Source organism: Spinacia oleracea, chromosome 5 (assembly GCF_020520425.1).
Source record: "Spinacia oleracea cultivar Varoflay chromosome 5, BTI_SOV_V1, whole genome shotgun sequence".
Taxonomy (NCBI): domain Eukaryota; kingdom Viridiplantae; phylum Streptophyta; class Magnoliopsida; order Caryophyllales; family Amaranthaceae; genus Spinacia; species Spinacia oleracea.
This window is the reverse complement of record NC_079491.1, coordinates 81,671,362-81,693,356: the sequence shown is the minus strand read 5'-3', so window position 1 is coordinate 81,693,356 and position 21,995 is coordinate 81,671,362. Positions and strand designations below refer to the sequence as shown.

The 21,995-nt window shown below is 35.0% G+C and overlaps 1 protein-coding gene across 1 annotated transcript; it reads left to right on the top strand.

The window, feature by feature from the left end:
* Positions 1 to 2,830: 2,830 nt before the first annotated feature.
* Positions 2,831 to 5,901, top strand: LOC110793792 (protein C2-DOMAIN ABA-RELATED 11). Its single transcript, XM_021998692.2, has 4 exons — positions 2,831 to 3,066; positions 3,435 to 3,552; positions 4,108 to 4,203; positions 5,302 to 5,901. The coding sequence occupies exons 2-4, from the start codon at positions 3,442 to 3,444 to the stop codon at positions 5,599 to 5,601; spliced, it is 507 nt and encodes a 168-aa protein (XP_021854384.1). The 5' UTR covers positions 2,831 to 3,066; positions 3,435 to 3,441; the 3' UTR covers positions 5,602 to 5,901.
* Positions 5,902 to 21,995: the final 16,094 nt, after the last annotated feature.

Below are 21,995 nucleotides of genomic sequence, written 5' to 3'. Positions count from 1 at the left end.
ATACATAAAAAACTATACCAAACATATAGTTACTATAATACAAGATATAATACCTATAAATATTATTGATGGTCATTTAGTCACAGAGTTGCAGACATAGTCGATGTGATAATAATATAGTAACTCTATCCATAATACAGTAACTATATCATTAAAAATATAGAATAACATAAAAACATGCACATAACATAATAAACTAACATAGTACCTATTTCAAAAATATAGTAACTATATAAAACGTACAATAACTATTAAAGAAAATAAACATATGGTAACAAGTCATGATAAAATAAACATAATATCTATTTCAAACATATAGTAACTATATAAATAATATAGTAACTATATAAATAATATAATAACTATTGAAGAAAATAAACATATGGTAACATATCATGATAAAATAAACATAGTACCTATTTCAAACATATAGTAACTAATATAATAATATAGTAACTATTGTACACATATAGTAACCATTATAATCACACAACAACTAGCTTAACATATAGTGACTATTATTATAATAAAGTAACTATTGTACAAATATAGTAACCATTATAATCATATACTATCTAAGAAGCAGACAAAAATATACTCGAAATAACATATTACATAATGTAATCGTATAGTAACTACTTCCTCCATTTTTTTTTAATTGCACCATCTGGGATTTCACGCTTGCCAATGCACTATTTTAATCACTAATATCTCTCATTATACCTTTTAAAAAATTATAAAAATTTGATCATTCGAAAGTATATTTCGAGACGAATCTAACAAGATCCCACATGAATATATTTTTCCTTACATATATATCACAAAAATTAACTATATAAGAATATGTGAATAGTGATAAAACCAAGATGGTGCAATTATTAAAAAATGGAGGAAGTATTATTTATCAAAAAGTCACTATAAACTGTTCTTAACATAGTAACTATCTTAAAAACATAGTTATTGTTTTAAATTTATAATAACTTTCTAAAAAATATAGTAACTATTTTAAACACATAGTTACTGTTATAAAGTTATAGTAACTTTTTAAAAAATATTGTTACTCTAAAAACTACTACTAACATAAACACAATGAATATTCCAATGACTATTAAAAACATTATTTCGCAACTTAAATTAAAGGTAACTATATCATTTATATACTAACTATATGAAACACTAACCCTAATTTCACCCAAACAAACAAACACTATTTCTACCTCTTGTGCTTTGCTGCATCAATTCTTAAAGTTCACAGCCTTTGTCTCTTTTTTCTAAATTTAAGGCATTATTTCTTCTTATACAAATGATATTGTAAAGTATTTTTGGAGATTCGTCACTAGATAGTGCAACTTTAGGACCTGGAATAACATGTGATTGATACTTCGTATTATTTTCTTATACAAATATCAAATATATAGTAACTATATAAACCATATAGTGACTATTATTAAAATATAGTAACTATTGAACACATATAGTAACCATTATAATCATATAGTCACTATCTAAGAAGCGGACAAATACATACTCTAAATAACATAGTACATAATGTAATCGTATAGTAACTATTATTTATTAAAAAGTCACTATAAACTGTTCATAACATAATAACTATCTTAAACACATAGTTACTGTTTTAAACTTATAATAACTTTCTAAAAAATATAGCGACTATTTTAAACACATAGTTACTGTTTTAAAGTTATAGTAACTTTTAAAAAAAGTATAGTTACTCAAAAAAATACTACTAACATAAACACAACGAACATTCCAGTGACTATTAAAAACACTAATTCGCAACATAAATTAAAGGTGACTATATCATTTATATACTAACTATGTGAAACACTAACCCTAATTTCAACAAAACAACAAACATTTCGAATCACTCAACAAAATAATAACTATTGTACACATATAGTAACTGTTGTACACATATAGTAACCATTAAAATAATATAGTAACTATTGTACACATATAGTAACCATTAAAATTACATAGTACCTCTTTAAACCATATAGTTACTGTATTACTCATATAGTTACTATTTAAAATCGTGAAGTCACTGATCGAATTCGCGAAGTGAAAACGATACTTCGGTAAAACATAAACATTAATTTCTTCAAAACAACAAACATTTTCAATTTTAAATAAAAATAGACTTAAAATTCTTTAAAAAACAACAAACCGAGATGTGATCTCTAAAAATTATTGCGAAGATTTGTAGGCGAGCGCAAATTCTTTGATTCGATTTCGGCAACGACGAACCTCCTTCTTGATCTACTACTTCCTCCAATTTTTCCTCATCAAATAGATCCAATCATAAGAGTTATAAGATCATTACGAAAAAAATCGAACAAAACCTAGAAATTTGGGCTAAATTTTGAAAAGCATAGAGAGAAAATGAAGAGAGAGAAAATGAAAGAGAATGAACAGAATGTAGATCTGAAATTTTGAAAAATAAAAAAGTTTAAAACGTATATAAAGTGGGTTAGACAAAAATCGCATTAAAACTCTTCAAAACACATAGTAACTCTTTAAAACACATAGTTACTGTAATACGCATATAGTTACTATTTAAAATTACAAAATAACTGTCACGTGACAGTTACATATGTTACCTATAAAAATTACTCCGTTGCCCTGGTCCACGCTAAGTTAGCATGGACCAGGTTTATATTAGTGTAAATAATGGTTATCTGATAGTTGATTAAGTGTAAGAACGGACAGATAGAAAACGGACTCCTGTAAAAAAAAAAAAAAAAAAAAAAAAAAAAAATTGAAAACAGATGACTTTAGTTTTATTCGGTCCACAGTGGGTGGGAACCGGGAAAGTGGGAGTGGGGAGTGGATATCCTGGAATTGGATGATGAAGGAAAGGGTCAGAAAAGGGACATGGTTTGGTCTTTCATTTTTAATTAATAATTAATTAAGTAATAATAGTAATAAAGAATAACAGTTGACGAAGTAAGTGTTTATATTATGGAATACAATTCCGTCTGAATTCCATCGCAGCTGAGCCAGCAGAAGAAGTGAGTACGAAAGCAAACAAAAAAAAGACTCCAGGTTTGAGAAGAGAATTCTGTATTCTGTATTTTCTTTTTTCTTCATTGATTTTCTCATTTCTATTCTTTGTTCTAGGGTTTTGATAAATTTCTCTGAGATTTCTGGTAATTTAATTTGCTTCTTAAAAGCTTCTTACTTGTAATTAACATGAATAATGGATCCACCTTATTTCCCCTGTCCTTTTTGAAGGTTGTTACGCTCTGTATGACCGTATCAGTGTATTGTACGGAGTAGTAGTATTGACTAGTGTTTAATCAAGTAATCGCCTTTCGAAAGTAATGATTGCCTTTGAGAAAGGCTCCTGTAACAAGCGGGTTAAGGGGGTCGTGGAGTGAGTAATGTAAGTTAAAATTGGGTTTGATGTGCAGATCTGGAATGTCGAATCCTACAGCCATTCTGAAAGTAGTGGCGGTGCAAGGCAAGAGGTTGGTTATTAGAGACTTCAAAACCAGTGATCCTTATATCAAATTCAAGCTTGGCGATCAGGTTCCTACTTTTCTTTCTTTCCACTTTCTTAACCAATTTCAAACATATAACTGTTAACATAATCCATTACATGAAATCATGTTCCTTTCTCGACCCTCCAGGAAAATAATTCTAATCTTACTAAGTATTTAGTTTTGAAAATACTATACTTTTTGAGTTCATCAAATTGGTTTATGATATCTCATATTCTCATCACGAGCAAGTTTATGTCAAAAGTGGTTTGTGTTCAAAGTGATTGCTATTTGGTACTCCGTACTTATTAGTCTGTTATTGGTATACCAATACGCTACTAATTATTGGTATACCAATACGCTACTAATTATTGGTATACCAATACGCTACTAATTAGTACCAACAAGAATCACTTGTGTTATTGTCACTAAAATAAATAAATTGTATTGAATGACCTTTGTCCAACTTGATCACAAGTCACTTTATCACCCATTCTGTTCAAGTAACAAGTAACAAGTAACAAGTAACAAGTAACTGATTGCTGTTCGATTAGCTGGAATTAATGTTGTTTTTTTAAAGTGAATTCTTCGGTCTATTCTCCAGATTGCAAAGACTAAGGTTATCAACAGCTGCCTAAACCCTGTCTGGAATGAGGAGTTAACATTCTCCCTTACAGATTCTGTTGGAACTCTCTATTTGGTCAGTCATGTCTCTTTTATTTCTTTGTTTTTTCTCTTCATCTTTCTTTGCCTTAATTTGCTTGATTAAGTTAGCAATTCTTGCGCTTGGAAGTGGTTTTCCCTTCTACACTATACAAACATACTAGATTGCTTACGAATTACAATTGGCGTTAATCTTGACTATTGACTAGTGACTAGTCCACTTGTTGACTGTAATGATAAGAATGATTCTCAAAGTTTTTTTTTTTTGACAAAGAATGATTCTCAAAGTTGTTTTCAAAACAGAAACATCTTTTGCGCTATTCGTAGACTATGGACAATGATGTACAATAAGCAAAAAACATATACTCCGTATGTACAAACAAAAGAATATAACATTGCTACAAAAGAACATGCCATATATTATTTCACTTATTTGTTGTAATAAAATATATTATTTCTTTTTATTAAAAATATAAATAATAAATGTATCCATGTTCTTTTTACTTAAGGTAATGTTTTTTTAGCTATGTACTTGTGTTCTTATGATGCACCATACTTAAGGTGTATAATGGTCCATCTTCTAAATTGCACTTTCCGAATGAAGGGGCGAATAATTTATATACGTTCCTAAACCCAATTTTATAATGCGCACTTAATGAAACATTGTCTTTATTTTAATCTGATTTGGTAGGAAGTATTTGACAAAGATCTAAGTTCTTTATTGTAATGAGATACATGACATATTTGTTAGAATATGTCTTGAAATCGGTTAAGTTACCCTTAGAACAAACCAACACGGGATCTCTATAACATACCCTAATTACAGTCTCTCAATTGAACAACTTTGTACAGAATCTGTTATTTGTTATTTTGGACTAAGGTTATCTGTTTGGGCCTAGTTTTTAGGTCTTTTTCGCATCTGTCTAGAAGTATTGTATAAACTTTTATAGACCACTAAAATTTTCCTGTGCCTGTGGTGCGCGTTACAGACAATATCACTGCAGGATAAATTCTATTCTATATCAGGCTGTTCATATTTTCTAGGTGCATTGTGAATGGTTTGCTATAAAATAAAATGAGCGTAAGGCACGGTAAGCTCCTTACTAAAGTTGGGTTAGGTATTGTTTTTGTATAGGAAGTGTTTGACAAAGACCGTTTCAAGGCAGATGATAAGATGGGATGCGCTCATGTGAATATTCAACCACTTGTATCAGCAGCAAGACTGAAGCAGATCCTGAAGGTTTCTTCAGGAGAGACAACTTTGAGAAAGATGATCCCGGACAGCGATAACTGTCTTGTGAGAGAGAGTTGTATCAATTGTGTGAATGGTGAAATTGTTCAGGAGCTGTGGTTAAGACTTTCTGGGGTTGAATCTGGAGAAATCGAACTGAAACTCAAGTTGGAAAATCCTTATCCAGGTCCCCTCTCCGGCTAGAACTTTGATGTATGGGTTTTTTGTTTTGTTTTGTTTTGTTTGGCTGGTCATAATTGCCAGAGCTAGACACTAGTGTTTGATATGAGTACATGTTTAGGGAGGAAACTGTAACATTAGTAGACAGCTTGTGGTTGTTTGAGTTACAGTTTTAGGTAGACGGGAAATTGGAGGGGTGTTGTAGAAGAAAGTGAGCAGAACATGGAGTACATTAGCATGTTTGTGATAGAAGTTTTGACATCACTTGTAATCTTGTATGAAGTTTGGCTATGGTTTCTGCGTTACTATATGAAGTTTAAGTTATAGTCTCCTCTTTACCAGGTCACTGAAACTACCATAGCAGGCCAAACATGGCGAAAACAAGAACACCACTTCTAATTGCAGACAATCACTTCACAATTCCAAACATAGTGGAGGGACGGCATGGCGAAAACAAGAACTATGTACCACTCATAGAGCTGTTTCTGACTTTTTGGTGGCATATGGACAAAACAATAGGCCTATACCATAAAATACTATAAGGACAAAAAAATTGTAATATATTTTTTATTGAAAATGTTCAGTAAATCATAAAATTTTTACTTTATAAGATTTAACGGAGAAAGAATCTCTACTAAGCTTGAACACTTTCGACTTTGACGAACAACACTACTCCTTTTAAGTGTGTAATCACGAGATATCTCCAAATCTCAAAGTTGGTTGAAATAATTTTACTCAAGCGAAAATGAAATTTAAAATTGAAACCACAATGATGTAGGGGGGTGGGCTTGGTTACAAGCCCAAAATTCCTCTACCAAGGAAAATATGACAATGCACAAATAATTCACATTAGTCTTTGAAAGACTAAAAACATAACTTTAATAAAACTAAGGTCTCCTCATGAAATTAAACATGCATGAAACCAAAGTAAACTGTAGAGTGCAATAACATATTCATACATCATAAATAATTCAAATACTCTACTTTCTAGTAATCATTCCAACAAACATCATTTGACAATATAAAAATCAATTTTAATATTGTCATCTTCACAAAATATAATTTGTTGAAATGACTATTAGAAATGAACATGTTAGAATAATATCTTATTAAAAGAAGTAGTTTAGAATGAACCTCCCTTGATATTAAATCAAGTATGTGTATTGTAAGACATTCCAAAATCTTCAATCAATCCTCCATCACGATATCATGACCACCATTCATCAATCATCTTCTTCCAAGACGTTACTTTTGACTTTCCGTATCCAGAAAAATCAGGTTCGTTGTTGAAGTTGTAACTGATGATCTCGATCATCCAATGACAATCCGACCGTTGAAAATCAAGCCCAAGATGTCCCGGATATTGTGTCAAAATTTCAGGACAATCGGACCACGGATGACCCTCGATCCGGATCAATCTTTGAGACTTCTCCCAGAAAAACGTGAATGAAAAACATCTTTGGAAACCCTCTAAATTCCCTTTATCTTTCACTCAAACTCACAAATATAAATTTCCTCAAAAATCATAAGAAGTATTTAGCCATTGAAATATATCGCGTTTTCAAATTGTTGTAATAATTGGGTTTTCAAGGCAAATACTAGAATAAGAATAAGAACGAGTTTAGGAAATCGTTGCGCCGTGGTAACCAAACCACTGCCTTGAAAACGAGATTCGGTGCAACCGGGGTGCACAATTGTATCCACCGATTCGTTCCCTAAGGTTTACACAACTCTCAACACACAAAGGCACTTTTGGGTGATGAGATGGAGCCACATAAACTTATGCCCAGAAGAATAAGAAGGAAAAGGTTTGAAGAGATACAAATATTCATGACTTAATCATGAACCAAAATTCTTCCATCCAAAACAAAAGGGAAAGGAGGAGGAGAGGAAGAGATCAATATATGTGTGTACCAACAACTCAGAAAATGAAGAGTACTTATAGGATGTGTGGAGGAGACAAAACAATCCAAAGAAATCAAAGGTTTCAAAGGAATTCAATGATATTAATCAACCATAAACCCATGATAATGAAGAGTTGATAACCCCCATAATCAAGAGAAATAATGGACCAACTTAATCACCATAATCAGAATGATAATTGTCCATAAATAATACTTAAAATGTTATCATAAAGGAGGAATCCAAAGAGAAGATAAAAAACGGACAACACCAAGAACCGATCTCGAAACCTGCCGGTTTTCCAAAATCGGCCGGTTTTCGGTTCACTTCAAAAAATGCCTTTTAAGTCCGATTTTCAACTTACACTCGAAACCTGCCGGTTTCGGAAAACCTGGCAGGCAGGTTTTGAGAAACCTGCCGGTTTTCCAAAACCTGGCAGGCAGGTTTTGAGCGCTTTTCCATATTTAAATTCCAACAATCCCCCACTAAAGATGAGAAAAGATACCAAATGAAAGAGGAAGATATTGGGCATAAGAGGAGCTTAATACATAACACTTGGTGTTACATAAAGTAAATTGAAACCAAATGCTTAGTGAAGTGAATTATGACTTACAAACCCAAGGGTGGACGAACCTTGAAACCCTTAAGTCCTTGATCAAAGAGTGGACTAACCTTGAAACTCTAAGATTTAAGTCACGCCCGTACAACACATACCTCACTCCAAAGATTATGTGGACTCCGCAAAGTGTACGCGTTTTAAGCCATGCGTTTACCTTAGTTCTCATGGAAGCTCTAGGAAACTGCCCAAGTTTCCATAGAAGATGGCGAGTCTTCACAACCACGTAGGTGAATCCTCAAGTGCTTCTCAAAATAGCACTTAGTCAATAGGGTTAAATTATGTTCACTTTTAGTGAACCATCAAGAGCTACCTCGCAGCTATATTAACCCCCACAAGACCATAGATTCATTAAGAACATAATATAATGTTCAACCTCTCAAATAATTTGGTTGGTGAATCCACAAGTTGAATGCGTCCATTTCAATATGTTAGATTCATTAAGAGTTTATACAACTCAACCCTCATACAAGCGGTGGTTCTCTTTAAAGTGCATCTCAACTAGCACTCTACCATTAAGAGTTCAAAGACTCAACCTCATTCAAGCATTACAACACATGCCATAGGGATAAGCAAGTAATGCTTATTACTTTACTCAAATGGGCATGAAGCCTATCCCCCTCGACATTTCAACCATCAAGGATCATTACATGTCCCAATTCAATCTTCGTACCATAGTGCATAGCGTACCTTGCATTAAGATTTTCCGTTAGAAAGTATAACCATAAGCAATGACATTTAAATGGTATATGCTCACTCAAAAGCACACATGGTAAAGAAATTATAAGATGCTTTGTTCTTGGTTCAACTAACACCAATTAAATTTGATGGGACAATTTTGTAAAACTCAATTTACAAAAAGTTCTTCATAAAGTATGATCCTCAAATCAACATAGCCACTTTAGTGAAAGTACTTCATCAATATCAAACTTCTATAATTTGCATCGAAAACTTCAAAGCGACATACTTTGAAAACATAGCAAATAAATACCATTTGACCTTATCCATGATACCTTTAAAATGAAGCAAACCCTCGTTCACTAAAAATTTGTGAAATTAAAAACAACTCAATTATTTCACAGTAAATTCACAAATAATAGCTATGTCAAAATACCAACAATACATATCATTATCATAGCGGAAAATATACTAGCGTCCACAACCTAAATCATGTTTTAGGTCCTTTTAAAGGCTGAAGCTAAAAATTACATTCCACACATACCCACAAATGATATGATTTTATATTTCCACAAATCTTCTCAAAAATTAAGAAAATGACTTACTATGAAAACCCAACATTTGTTTTCATATATTACTCAAAACCATTTACTTAAATAACACTTTCAACTTTCAAGGGAGAAAACATAGAATTCAATGAAGGTTTAAAACTCAATATTCAACATGTGATGTAAATATAACTTGAGCACATCATCCACATATCGAGTAAAATAACCACACATAATTATCACCTTGGAAAAATAAGAATTGAAATTCTCCACCCAAGTTATTAATCTAAACAACTATGAGAATTCAAATTCTACACAATCAATATGCATCAAGATATCGATAAGGTACATGTACCATTACAATGGTGATAACTCCAACACACATAATGAATTCCATAAACACATAATTCTTATCCTCAAGCATGGGAACTCATCACTCATGGTTTTACCACTTAGAACAATCACTTTACATACCTATGATAAAAGAGCATGCAATATAGGAATGAAAATTAAACTGCTCAAAAATCTAAGTGATATAAAACTTGTTCCCAAAATAATATAAATAAGAAAATCTCACTCCCTTACGTTGATAAGGTTCTCCCAATTCAAGTATAGCCTTGAAACTCATAATAACCATCCGGTGAATAGTCATCAAACCCTTTCAAGAAAACATCTAGATATTCATATTCCTTAGGTAGGTTGCGAAACTCACAAGTAAGCTTAACTTACTCCCAAAAGCTTCCCCTCAAAGGTTAACGACAAAAATTCTCCATTGACAAATCACGGAATTAAGGTCTTACTCATAGGAATTGAAAACACAACACAAATTCAAGGCATACATAAAAACGTCCTTTAGCATAACGGGCAATTCTCATGCCTTGAAAACTCTGACTTCAAGTCTCTTCTAAATTCAACTTGTTCACTACTAACAAAAGAATTAGAAGAAAATAGAACAATCAAGCAAGAGACACTTTAAACCCAACATGCATAGCCTTAATTGCATCATGCACAAACATGCTAAAAGAAGAATTACCGTTAAAATGAGAATACTCAAAAAAATACATACCAAAACTCATCAATAAGATGAACATCCCAAGAAGTCATGGAATTACATGCATAATAAAAAGAGTACACTCAAATAATACAAGGACCAAGAAAACAAGTCCAACATTGAAATATTAGGCACTTCCCATATAGTGGACTTAAAAGTCTCTTTTACATGACACCTAAAAATTTCGAATCTCGAATATTTGGACTCACAACCACTTTCCAAAAAACACCGGGGTCTAAAGGTTTCCCAAGAGAAACTCTCATAAATACATGAGCATTCAAAAACAACCCCCACATGGAAATAATAAGCCCAAAAATTAAGATCATAAAATGATCACTCAACAAGGTTAAACTATGAGAAATGCCATAATAAAATTATGTACTCAACAATTCCCATAAAACCATTTTAAGATCAATAAACCCTTAAAACTCAAGTCTCAAAACTTTTGGCCAACTTTAATGAAATTCCAACACCAACACAAATAAAAAGGCTATTTAGTCTCAACCATAGAAAATTCATTAAACAACACCATACCAATCATGACAAGATTAATGGTCAAATTCCCAAAAGTGTAGTGACTCGAATAATCAGGTATACATCCAAGGAAAATATTATACGTAAAAACTCACTCAACATATTCCAAGGAAAAGGGTTAACATAGTTTTCTTCCACAAACTCAAACACTTATGTTCTAGGGGGTCATCACAAGCTTATGATAAGTTGCTCCAATGGGTACACAAAAAACTCCAAGGAATTAAATATGCATATTTCCAACAATGCATAAGAAACCATTGATTATGAAGTTACATACCCAATATTCATGGTGATAAACAAGAACTTGGAATCATACGTATACACCAATATTACCATGACAAGTTAGCGCTTGAAATGACAACGTACAAGGCTAATAATCTAATCACTATTAGAATAAAACTACTTATTAAATACCCTTAGTAAAGCAAGTACACAAAGTCACAAGCCCAAAATTCCTCTACCAAGGAAAATATGACAATGCACAAATAATTCACATTAGTCTTTGAAAGACTAAAAACATAACTTTAATAAAACTAAGGTCTCCTCATGAAATTAAACATGCATGAAACCAAAGTAAACTGTAGAGTGCAATAACATGTTCATACATCATAAATAATTCAAATACTCTACTTTCTAGTAATCATTCCAACAAACATCATTTGACAATATAAAAATCAATTTTAATATTGTCATCTTCACAAAATATAATTTGTTGAAATGACTATTAGAAATGAACATGTTAGAATAATATCTTATTAAAAGAAGTAGTTTAGAATGAACCTCCCTTGATATTAAATCAAGTATGTGTATTGTAAGACATTCCAAAATCTTCAATCAATCCTCCATCACGATATCATGACCACCATTCATCAATCATCTTCTTCCAAGACGTTACTTTTGACTTTCCGTATCCAGAAAAATCAGGTTCGTTGTTGAAGTTGTAACTGACGATCTCGATCATCCAATGACAATCCGACCGTTGAAAATCAAGCCCAAGATGTTCCGGATATTGTGTCAAAATTTCAAGACAATCGGACCACGGATGATCCTCGATCCGGATCAATCTTTGAGACTTCTCCCAGAAAAACGTGAATGAAAAACATCTTTGGAAACCCTCTAAATTCCCTTTATCTTTCACTCAAACTCACAAATATAAATTTCCTCAAAAATCATAAGAAGTATTTAGCCATTGAAATATATCGCGTTTTCAAATTGTTGTAATAATTGGGTTTTCAAGGCAAATACTAGAATAAGAATAAGAACGAGTTTAGGAAATCGTTGCGCCGTGGTAACCAAACCACTGCCTTGAAAACGAGATTCGGTGCAACCGGGGTGCACAATTGTATCCACCGATTCATTCCCTAAGGTTTACACAACTCTCAACACACAAAGGCACTTTTGGGTGATGAGATGGAGCCACATAAACTTATGCCCAAAAGAATAAGAAGGAAAAGGTTTGAAGAGATACAAATATTCATGACTTAATCATGAACCAAAATTCTTCCATCCAAAACAAAAGGGAAAGGAGGAGGAGAGGAAGAGATCAATATATGTGTGTACCAACAACTCAGAAAATGAAGAGTACTTATAGGATGTGTGGAGGAGACAAAACAATCCAAAGAAATCAAAGGTTTCAAAGGAATTCAATGATATTAATCAACCATAAACCCATGATAATGAAGAGTTGATAACCCCCATAATCAAGAGAAATAATGGACCAACTTAATCACCATAATCAGAATGATAATTGTCCATAAATAATACTTAAAAGGTTATCATAAAGGAGGAATCCAAAGAGAAGATAAAAAACGGACAACACCAAGAACCGATCTCGAAACCTGCCGGTTTTCCAAAACCGGCCGGTTTTCGGTTCACTTCAAAAAATGCCTTTTAAGTCCGATTTTCAACTTACACTCGAAACCTGCCGGTTTCGGAAAACCTGGCAGGCAGGTTTTGAGAAACCTGCCGGTTTTCCAAAACCTGGCAGGCAGGTTTTGAGCGCTTTTCCATCTTTAAATTCCAACATTAGCTGTAGGAACTTATTATTTGTCGTTGCCCTCTGGGCTAGTTTTGGAACTGGAAGACTGTTTCCATGTTCCATGTCTTACTAAAAACATCATTTCTGTTTCTTGCTTAGATGCTAAGGGATTTTCCTTTTTAATAAAAGACAATAGTTGTTCGTTTTATTTTAAAGAGATGTTTTATGGATCTGCTAGATTAGTCAATGGACTTTATTTAGTAGATCACGACAAACAAGTTTAAAACATAAATACCAAAAAGGCCAAAAAGGATGATTCAGATCTCACCTATCTGTGGCATTGTCGATTAGGCCGTATTAACTTGAAACGCATAGAAAGACTTCAAAAGGAAGGAATTCTAGAACCATTTGACTTAGAGGATTATGGTAAATGCAAATCATGTTTACTTGGGAAAATGACAAAGCAACCTTTCTCTAAAGTTGGAGAAAGAGAAACTGAACTATTGGGTTTAATCCATACAGATGTATGTGGACCAATGAGTACAAATGCTAGAGGTGGTTTCAGCTACTTTATCACTTTCACTGATGACTTCAGTAGATATGGTTATGTCTACCTAATGAAGCATAAGTCTGAATCCTTTGACAAATTCAAGGAATTTCAGAGTGAAGTAGAGAATCAATTAGGCAAGAAGATTAAGGCAATGCGGTCTGACAGAGGCGGTGAATATCTGAGCTATGAATTTGATGACCATCTGAAAGAATGTGGTATTCTATCAGAATTGACTCCTCCTGGAACACCACAATGGAACGGTGTGTCGGAACGGAGGAACAGAACCTTGCTAGACATGGTTAGATCAATGATGGGTCAGGCCGAACTTCCAATAGAATTTTGGGGACATGCACTAAATACAGCTGCACTCACTATAAATAGAGCTCCGTCTAAAGCTGTTGAAAAGACACCATATGAGTTATGGTTTGGAAAGCCTCCAAAAGTGTATTTTCTTAAGATTTGGGGATGTGATGTATACGTCAAACGATTAATTTCAGACAAACTTCATCCAAAATCTGACAAATGTATCCTTGTGGGCTACCCAAAGGAAACATAGGGGTATTACTTCTACAATACATCTGAGAACAAGGTGTTTGTTGCTCGAGATGGTATCTTTTTGAAAGGATCACATTTCCAAAATGACAAGTGGGAGAAAAGTAGACCTCGAAGAAATTCGAGTCGAACAACAAAATCTAGAGAATGCTCAAGATGACATTCAGGATGAAACTCAGAGATCTTTAGAAGTATCTGGTGAGAATCATGGACCATCTAGAGATGTAACCCCGCGTAGATCGCAAAGATATAGATCTCAACCGGAAAGGTACTTAGGTATTTTGACGAACGAGAGCTACGACGTTCTATTACTTGAAAGTGATGAACCTGCGACTTACAAACAAGCTATGACGAGCCCTAGCTCCAAGCAATGGCAAGAAGCCATGCAATCTGAATTAGACTCCATGTCAGAAAACCAAGTGTGGGATTTGGTCGATTTGCCAGATGGCTACCAAGCCATAGGAAGCAAATGGGTTTTCAAACTGAAAAAGGGCAAGGATGGGAAACTTGAAGTTTTCAAAGCTAGATTGGTTGCAAAAGGATACATGCAAGTCCACGGTGTGGATTACGATGAAACCTTTTCACCAGTTGCAATGCTAAAGTCTATTCGGATAATGTTAGCAATCGCTGCATATTACGATTACGAAATATGGCAAATGGATGTCAAAACCGCTTTCTTAAACGGCGTTTTAACAGAAACTGTGTTTATGACACAGCCTGAGAGTTTTGAGGATCCAAAGAATGCTAAAAATGTATGCAAGCTTAAGAAATCAATCTACGGATTGAAGCAAGCATCAAGGAGCTGGAATATTCGTTTTGATGAAGCAGTCAGTGACTTTGGTTTCATCAAGGACGCAAACGAATCTTGTGTATACAAGAAGGTCAGTGGGAGCAAAATTGCTTTTCTAGTATTATATGTCGACGACATATTACTTATCGGAAATGACATTCCTATGTTGAACTCTGTCAAGATTTTGCTTGGGAAATGTTTTTCGATGAAGGATCTAGGAGAAGCACAATACATACTGGGCATCAAGATTTACAGAGGTAGATCTAAAAAAATGATTGGACTCAGTCAAATCACTTATATCAATAAGGTGTTTGAAAGGTTCAATATGGCAGACTCCAAGCGAGGCTACCTACCCATGTCTCATGGAATGACTCTAAGCAAGACTCAGTGCCCAAAAACACTAGATGAGCATAGACGAATGAATGGGATTCCATATGCATCATTGATTGGTTCAATAATGTATTCTATGATATGTACACTCCCGGATGTTGCGTATGCACTCATGCTACGAGCAGATACCAGTCAGACCCAGGAGAGGCACATTGGACTGCTGCCAAGAACATTCTGAAGTACCTAAAAAGGCACAAAGATTATTTCCTGGTCTATGGCGGAGATGATGAATTAATTGTTAAAGGCTATACGGATGCAAGTTTCCAAACCGACAGAGATGATTTCAGATCACAGTCTGGGTTAGTGTTCTGCCTCAACGGAGGTGCAGTAAGCTGGAAAAGTGCTAAGAAAAGCACCATTGCGGATTCTACAACTGAAGAGGAGTACATTGCTGCACATGAAGCAGCAAAGGAAGCTATATGGCTAAGGAAGTTCATAGGTAAACTTAGTGTAGTCCCCTCCATTAAAAAAATGGCCCTATATTGTGATAATAATGGAGCTATTGCACAGGCAAAGGAGCCTAGACACCACCAAAGAGTCAAGCATGTACTTCGTAGATTTTACCTTCTACGAGAGTTAGTTGAAAGAAAAGAAGTCGAGATAAGCAATATTGGAACTGATGACAACATCTCAGATCCATTGACTAAACCTCTGCCGCAGGCGAAGCACAACTCGCACACTGCAGCTTTGGGAATCAAGCATATTGGAAATGGCTTTGATGTCCTTGTTTAATATTTTAAAGTTTTAGATTTTAATACTTTGTAAAACATTATTGGTTAATCATTCGCATAAATGAATAGAATTAATTTTTCCATTTAATTTGTGGTTTATTAAATGATGAGTCCCTTCAATTTGACAAAATATTCAAGATAGACTGTCAGGACCAGTCCTGTGACTAAGAAATGTCTATCAAGTGAACTTGAATGTCAAAAGTTAAAAATGGTCCCTGGTCGGAGTTTTCTATAAAGATGGACGCATAGAAAACGTTAGACGACTGGAATGCAAGATGACTAGTAGTTCTGTTTCTTGAACTATGTGGACATGGCAATGTCGCAATCACTTGCATAGATACTTACTTGAGAAGACTAGTATCGGACAAACCTATGAAACTTTACTGTAAGAGATGAAAATCTGTCATAAGTAAATTTCATTAAAATTATTAGACACTAATCCTCAATACCTGAGTGATTTGAGATTACTTGTTTGAGAACTGCTTACTTTGACGTTGTCAACCGTCGCACCGAAAAGGAGGCTATAAAGGCAACGCTCAGGTAATCACCTATCAAACGAAGTCTTATCTCAAGATCGCAAGATTGGGATTGTCCTCCCATAAATCGGGATGAGATGGTGAAAGTTGTACAAGGCCACTCGGAGAGCTAGAAACTGTAAAATGCATGGCCGTGCTCAGATGAATCATAGGCTATGATTATCTATTTGTTTGATCAGTTGAACTCTGAAACCGAGAAACACCTCTGGACATAATAAAGATGACAACTCTTACCTTATGTTCAAGAGCAAGCATCGAGCGACAAAGGAATTAGGAAATGCACACTTGTCCCTAAGGACAAGTGAGAGACTGAAGGAAATAATGGCCTTGGTCAAGTATGCATTTAATGATAAGTCTAATAAATGCGGTTCAGTATTAATTAACAAGTTAATAATTCAGTGAGATCAAGTGAGCTGAATGCCTAGCTAGAGGCCGCTTCAGTTCAAGTGGAATTAATGATATTAATCCACAGCTTACTCTTGACTGAACCCGTAGGGTCACACAAATAGTACGTAAACGGATCAAGGATTTAATGGCATTAAATACTCCATCTATGGATATTCGGAATCAACGGATCTTGGTTTCAGTCGGAGCTAAGATCGTCAAAGGCAAACAATGAATACTCCGGAAACGATGATATTGCCGGAAACGGAAATGTGGATCGTATCGGAAATATAAATATTATCCAAGTCGTAGATGTTGCCGGAAACGGAAACATGGTACGTATCGGAAAATATTATCGGAAATGAGAATATTTCCGGAATCGGAAATATTGCCGGAAACGGAAATATTGTCAGAATCAGGAAATATTATCGGAATCGGAAAATAATTCCAGAAATGGAAATATTAATATTTGTTCGAAACGGAAATTAATTCTGGAATCGGAAATGTTAAATATTGTTCGTATCGGAAATGAATTCCGGAATCGGGAATTTAATCGGAAGCGCATCGTACGAATTAGCATCGGACGAGACTTGCTAGACGAAGGCCCAGCACGAAGCCAGGCCCGCATCCAGCAAGCCAAGCGCCCAACATAACGTTGCCAAAGCCTCGCCAGGCCCAGCGCAAGGCCAGGCCCAGCAAGGCCATGGCGCGCGCGAGCTCGTGGGCTGCGGGCTGTGCATCTCGCGTGGGCCGCAAGGCTTGCGCGGGCTGTGCGGCTCGTGGTCGTGCTCTTGCTCGTGCAACTCTTGGGTTCAATACGAATCCTAAAGCTAATGGAATTCGTTCTATGATTAAATCCTAATCCTAACAGATAGAATTTGTTTAATAGAGTTTAAATGAGATTCTAATTAAACTAATTGGTATCCTAATAGGATTCTAAATCCCTTTCCACAACTCTATAAATATGTGCCTAGGTTCACAATTTATGGACGAGAATTCAAGTATTCAAAGGTAATATTTTCAAGCAAAAATCAGCCAAACACTTGCCACATATTAGCCGAAAATTCTAAGTACCTTAAGGGCAATTCTAGTTGGTCAATCTTAAGGCGGATCCGGACGTGCTTTGGACTTTCTACGGAGGGACAAAACTTGGAGTCCTAAAGACTTGTTCTTTTTCGGTTCGGGCGCAGCTAGGGAGGGCACACTACAAAGTGTATGCATCATAGACTAATTATATGATTATGTGCAATTAATATGATTCCTGGCATTAAGGTTTTTCCGCATGATTTATGTTGTTCATATGTATCATAACCTAACAACTTCGTATTATGTTTGTACTGCAAATTATTAGTATTTTATTTAAATTGGTTTAATGAGCCTTTTTCTCTGCGCCTAAGGCGACCGCTCCTCATACCTTGCCCAGGACGGACGGGGCGCCTCTAATGAACTTAAGCTAATTTTTTGGTGCTCATTTGAGAGACCGTAACGAGGGTAAGTTGTGGATACCTTCTCTTAATTGTCTATATTTTTAGGAAAGGCTGGTGTATCATATTCAAGAGAAACGAATCCATCAATTTAATTAACACAAGAAACCTTTTGTTTTCCAGAATCAGTATAACAACAATGCATTATGCATAGGTCTTTAGCGCTTACATGAGAACTACCAACACTAATTGCAACTTAGCCAGGATAAGAGACTATCTAACCCATACAAATCCAGACCACCTTTTGATGTGGCATAAAACAATTTGTCTAGGAAGAACCACTTGTGTCTCAACACGTGGCACTGCCGAAAAAGAACCTACTCAAGCGCCCATTGCAAGCAGCCCACAAGCAGAACTCAAGATGGGTTGAAAGGTTAGTAAAAGCACAAATCCTAGAGGCCAGCTAAGCCTCTACAGGTTTTGATGACAAAGGACACGTGTCCCTTCTAGAATAGTCAGCCAATCAGATAACTAGGTTTTGGGAAGAACTCCCAAACCCAAGCCCTATACTCCAACCCAAGGTGAAAGTGAAGGAAATAATGCCCTTGGTCCAAGTATGCATTCAATGATAAGTCTAATAAATGCGGTTCAGTATTAATTAATTATACAAGTTAATAATTCAGTGAGATCAAGTGAACTGTATGACTAGTTAGAGGCCGCTTCAGTTCAAGTGGAATTAATAATATTAATCCACAACTTACTCTTGACTGAACCCGTAGGTTCACACAAATAGTACGTGAACGGATCAAGTATTTAAGTGAATTAAAATCTCCATTTATGGATATTCAGAATCGACGGATCTCGGTTCCAGTGGGAGCTGAAATCGTCAAAAGGCAAATTATGAACACTCCGGAAACGGAAATATGGATCGTATCGGAAATATAAATATTATTCAAGTCGTTGATGTTGCCGGAAACGGAAACTTGGTACGTATCGGAAATGGAAATATTGCCGGAATCGAAAATATTACCGGAAACGGAAATATTGTCGGAATCGGAAATATTATCGGAATCGGAAAATAATTCCGGAATCGGAAATATTAAATATTTGTTCGAAACGGAAATTAATTCCGGAATCGGAAATATTAAATATTTTTCGAATCGGAAATGAATTCCGAAATCGGAAAATTAATCGGAAGCGCGTCGTACGAAATAAACATCGGACGAGCTTGCTAGGCGCAAGGCCCAACACGAAGCCAGGCATGCGCCTAGCGAAGCCCGCGCATAACAAGGCAAGCCAGCAGCCCGCCAAGGCACGCAAGGCCCAGCCAAGCAGCACGCAAGGCCAGGCCCAACGAGTAAGGCAAGGCCAGCAGGCTGGCGCGCCCAAGCATGGGCTGCGAGCCAGCTCCGCGCGCGCGCGCCTTGCGCCCTTCGTGGGCTATGCGTGTGTGTGCGTTGAGTTCGTGCATGCATCAAATCCTTAAGTGTTTAAGATTAGTTTCGATTAAAAATTATTTTCCTAAAACTACTAGAATTAGTTGTTTAGTTAAACACTAAATTAATAGATTTAATTAGTATTTAATTCTAATAAGATTAGATAAATTAAATCCTAGTAGGTTTCTAGTTCTGATAATCCTACCCTATAAATAGGTGATGGCAATCACAATTTATAATATATCAATTCAAGTATTCATATAGTTTTAAGTTAAAAACTTAAGTTAATAATTTGCCACAAAATTATAAACGAATAACATAATACCTTAGGCTAAATTCTAGTTAATTGAATCTAAGGCGGATCCGAACGTGCTATGGACTATCTACGGAGGGACTACACTTGGAGTCCTAAAATTGTTCTTGTTCAGTTCGTGAGCAGCTAGGGAAGGCACGCTTCGAATGTATGCATCCTAAATTATGCTAATTGTTATGTGGCAATTAATTTGGATTCCTGGCTTTATGGTTTTTCCGCATGAAATATATGTTTTATATTTGTCATAACCTAACAGTGGTATCACGAGCCTCTAATTAATTCCATAATCAATTATAGTTAACATGGTTAAATTTTATAAATTTGCAATGAAATAAAGGGGTGATTAATTTCGATTTTTGTAATTAATTGCAAATTTGTGCGATTATTTAATTATATGTTCGCAGGATTTTCGGCAGTTTAGTCAATAATGGTCGGAATCGTATAATTTTATAGTGAATTGCGCATGTAAACGACGTTTTAAAATTTTGACTAAAATCGAAGATTTTATGCCGAACCCAGAATTCCCAAATTCGAAGCTTAACTATGACTTTTCGGGGGTTTTAGTTTTTAGAACGCAAAATTTGTAATTTTAAGATGTTAAATTAAATATTTGCGATTATTGTTTGTAAATATTGAATCTATGATTGACCTACTGTATATGTTCAACAATTTTAATGCCTAAGCTTAATTATACAATCTAATTTGTAATTGTAATTAATTTGTTGAAATTCGAATAATTTAGAATTTGATTTGATTTTCATAATTAATTAGCAATTTAATTAAGAATACATGATTAAAAACCACCATAAAATTTGTTAAAATTGAAAAGTTTTAAAATTTTATGACCTAGATTTGAATCCATGAAAATAAACTTGATCGGAAATTAATTTGAATAATAAATTTTTGATTTTTCGCCCTAAATTTATGAAATTAATATGATTTATTAATTCGTCTATAAATTTAAATAATAAAGTTTCGATTTTTATAAAATCCGTTCACGAATCATGCACGCACGAAGCAATGGACGCTAAGTGTTACCCTTAAGGGGTGTTGTACAGTGCGGGCATGCGACGACGAGCAAGGGAGCTCGTTGCCCATGCGGTATGAATGCCGCGAGCAAGGGCGTGGCACGAGAGGGCAAGGCAGCAGCCCTGCCTTGCATCGAGTGCTGCAAGCTCGTGGGCGGGATAGGCGAGTGGGCAAGGCGACGAGCACAACGCATCGTGCACGCGGGCAGCGATGGCTGGCTCGTCCAGCTGCGTTGCCCAGCAGTGTGCCTTGGCAGTGGGCATGGGCTGCGCGCAAGCGTAGCTCGCTGGGTCTGCAGCGTCTGCGCGTGGTCGCTCGGCCTTGCGGTACGATCAGTCGAGTGGCCTGGGCTACTGCTTGTTGGACTCGACGAGGCATGGGCGTGAGCCCATGGCCTCGCCTTGACCCGATTGGTTCGTTTTAATTTAATTTAGATTTTCAGTTGGATAAACGATTTTAATTAAATTTAAAATTCGTAATTTAAATTTTTCTCGGAATTTAAATTTGAATAATTTAATTATTATAAATTTTATTTATACTAATTATTTTACTAAAATTAAAACCGTGATTAAATTTAAATTAATTAATTTAATAAACTGAAAATAAATTAAAGGATTTAAATAATAATTTATATGAGCTTTAAATTTTAATTAAATTTGTATGTTTCCGGTTGGACTAGGAAATACAATTTTATGTTTAAAATTAGTAAAGCATGTAAATTTCTTGGTTTCAGTGGGAGCGTTTTAGTCATAAACTCTTGATTAGGTCTACATTCCTTTAAGGTTAAAACAACTCGATTAGAATTAATAAGGATTGAATAATTTGTAGATTATTGGAAGCCTTGATTAATTGCTGCAAATATTTATGTGATGCATAATATGTTCTACTAACCAGCTATGTGGGCCATTCATTGATAAATGAATGGGTGAATGGTATATTGTAAATGTACTGTTTTGCAGGTTATGGAAAGTGACTA